Here is a 3,249-nt window from a genome sequence, read left to right as displayed (position 1 = left end):
CGTCAATAGTAAAGGGCAGAGTAGACATCTGCACCGCACACATCAAATGTTGCTTGGCTCTGGTCGCAAACCCGTTTTGCTGGTATGCTTCTGCACCTTCGGTCTTGCATTTCTAGGGACTTACAGCAGTTTCCCGCCAAAGCGCAAAGGGGAACCTGTTCCAGAACTTGTGAGAACTTCGCCGACACCGGCGGGAGTGTTTATCTTCCAAAGCAACAGCGCGTCTGCAAGACATCACGGTCACGGAGATAGATCTGAAGTTTCTAGACATCAAAGAGAAACAGGTTTTGTTAATGGAGTTAGCAAAACGACAGATTAGCCTTTCGTCGTATTTAGCCATTTTAGTTGGTCCTCGGTTTTAAAAAATGGCGCGTCCCGGGACCGCATCGAGAAGGACGACCACACAGACTGCCGGAAAGGCGTACCAAGGACCAGTCACAGCTGCTTTTGTCTGCGCACTTCCACTAGAGGTCTGTGCGGGTCAGGATCTTTTTGAGGTGCGCGACGACGGTTGCAGAACCTCTGCTCGGGGGGCGTGGTCGCTAGAGACTGACACGGGAGTGGATTTTCACTCCTGTCCCACTCCCATAGAAAAAAATGGTGTCCCATCCCGATCCCGGGCCGGAGTAGAAATCTAAATCCTGTCCCGTCCCACTCCTGGTGAAATTACTCCCACTCCCATTCAGAATGACTCCCGCTCCCGCACCGCTCCCATTCAGCCTGCGTTGCAAATCAAACTTTTCGAAGTCGAGTTCGCCGCTAACTGTTGGTCCCTCCATTCTTATTTTTGAGCGCAGGTGAAAAACTCAGAGCGGAAGCACTGTTGGTTTTTGGGTCGTGTAGTTTTTTTGACTCGCATTATAGTGTAGGCTTCAAGGAAAAAAACTACAAAATGGCGGCGCCAGTACTGGATTTGTTTTTCTTTCTATTTTAGTTTATTTTTTGGCATCGATCCTAGTTTTTTTTTTTGTTACTATTGGTTTGCTCCCGCTCCCGTCTGCTCCCGTTAATGTTTAATCCTGTACCATCCCAATCACGTGATTGTTACTAATACTGACTCCCAGATTCCCGAAAAAATGTCAGTCTCTAATGGTCGCACACAGAGACAGATTCAACGGTTCCAGAGGCTATGGGTCAGAAGCATACATTGGCCTTAAGAATAATAAACAACAGATAAAGGATCTCTAACCGGAGGGTTTTAATCTCGTCTCTTTAGCTATTTCTCTCCCCAGAGTGGAAAAGCATTTTATCTGAAGGATGAAACCTCTAAAGCTCCACCCACTGCCACGGTGATGAATATCCCCTAATTACATCTGGTTTGATCAAAGGAGTATGAAGAGCTTTAGATGTTCTGGAGTTTTGACTATTTGAGCCGATGTAGCGAGTACATTTATCCACTATGAATAAAGTCAATCAATCAATCAATCAATCAATCAATCAATCAATCAATCAATCAATCAATCAATCAATCAATCAATCGTTAAGAAGAGGTAGATTTAGGATTTATTAAAACACCGTTAATCCCAGTTTGATGCAACTGATAGAATGTTTAGTTGTGGTTGAAAGCAGCAGAGCAGAAAGAGACCTTTGGATTATTTTCTAATTCAATTTGTATCAAATTCAGGCAAAACAAATTAAAAAAACCAAAGTGTTCAAATGGGAAAACTAAAGCAGCAGCATTACATGGGTTTGGCGCCCCTATGTGGAAGAGGTGAGCTACTACAGCTGGGATTCATCTTTTAACAGAGCCCAGGACTATTTTAATGTCTATAGAAACAAATATATTTTGTAAAATATTTGTAGAAAATAAAAATGTGGAAAGTTTTTTTTAGATTAGGGACAAATAACCGGACCTAATCTAACAGAAAATAATCCATTTGGACGTTGAACCATATTTGATGTTCCTGTTTGGAGAAGCATCGTGTTTAGAAAACATCCAAAAGGTCATTTTAACTTCAAGTCCAAACTTGAAGAATAGAAAATTCTGAGCAATAAATGAAGGAAGGAAAACATAAAGCTGTAAATCCTTTAATTAGATCGAGCTTTGCTGTTTCAGATCCTGTTGAAGCTTGAGTTTGAAACTAAAACTAAGGATCAGTCACATGATCAGTTTTGGTCACTTTGAAGTTTCAGCAGAGCTCAACTCGCGTCTGGATCAGGAAACTTAGCATCATTTATCGTAATAATCCACCTTCCTAAGGCCTCCAGGACCCTGAAAATAACACAGACTGAAAATTCCAGGAAGGTTTTATTCCATTAAGACCAGGTAGGTGTTTGAATCTAAACATATTTACTGTTTTAAACTGTAACAATATTTGATTATTTTGGATAATATAGGATGTTCTAGAAATGTGTGACAGTGAAAGTGATTATCTGCACTAATATCAATTACACAATGATGACATGTATAATTCTACAACTTTCATTGAATAACATTCAATAAAAGTTGTACAATATGTTAATTTAAGAAAAAATAAACACTCCCAGCAAAGAGCAATATCTTTGCTTTAAAACCTTTCTTTGTGTTTTAGTTTGGCCATAATCTCAATCACTTCCTCTTTTTCTTTCAGTTTTTGGGACAAAATCAAAGAGGGTTCCATTTTTCTCTGCTAAATTTCTATCTTAAAATGATTAATGTGATAAAAGTTGTTCTAGTTTTCTAAGCTCTCTTACTCACTGAAGGCTTTGATTTTCCTGCTAACTGTTTGAAAAACTGCATTCTGGATTTCACTTCTGCTTTATTACAGCTTTAATTTCACATCCTCTCTTATTGCAATATTATACTACATAATAATTACACAAACTCACAACAGATCCTTCATCATATAAAGTTTGAAATAAAGCAAAGATGCTTTAACTATTTAAATGTGGTCAGTTCCTTTTACAGACATTTGAAGAAACAAAGATAATTCACATGCAAAGAGAAAAATGAAATGACTCATTTATGCATTAGTTTAATGTCTGATTATTTAAACATGTCAGGATGCAGCAGCAGAGCCCAGATGGCTCAGACCTCACCTCTGTGTCCATGAAGAGTGAGAGATCCATTGAACACATTCCTGACTTCAAGGATGCTCGACTTTTACATGAAAGGTATTCATTCATCCATCAACTGAGTTCATAATGCAGAGGTGATTGATTCAAAGCCCTTTAATGAGTTCTGGGTCTGCAGCAGAGTCTAGTACCCAGAGATGGGAAGTAACAAAGTACAAATACTTCGTTACTGTACTCAAGTAGATTTTTCTGATA

At 39.2% G+C, this 3,249-nt stretch overlaps 1 protein-coding gene across 1 annotated transcript in view; it reads left to right on the top strand.

Annotated features, from left to right (window-relative positions):
- Nucleotides 1-2,983: 2,983 nt before the first annotated feature.
- LOC107096259 (NACHT, LRR and PYD domains-containing protein 3-like) overlaps nucleotides 2,984-3,249 on the top strand; it is a 20,329-nt gene continuing 20,063 nt past the window's right edge. Inside the window, exon 1 of the mRNA XM_015392839.1 lies at nucleotides 2,984-3,093. Coding sequence (XP_015248325.1) covers nucleotides 2,984-3,093 — 110 coding nt within the window. The remainder of the gene's footprint in view (nucleotides 3,094-3,249) is intronic.

The sequence above is a fragment of the Cyprinodon variegatus genome, unplaced genomic scaffold (genome assembly GCF_000732505.1).
Source record: "Cyprinodon variegatus isolate N-32 unplaced genomic scaffold, C_variegatus-1.0 Scaffold609, whole genome shotgun sequence".
Taxonomy (NCBI): domain Eukaryota; kingdom Metazoa; phylum Chordata; class Actinopteri; order Cyprinodontiformes; family Cyprinodontidae; genus Cyprinodon; species Cyprinodon variegatus.
Note: the sequence above shows the minus strand (reverse complement) of the source record. Positions and strands in the feature narration are given on the sequence as shown.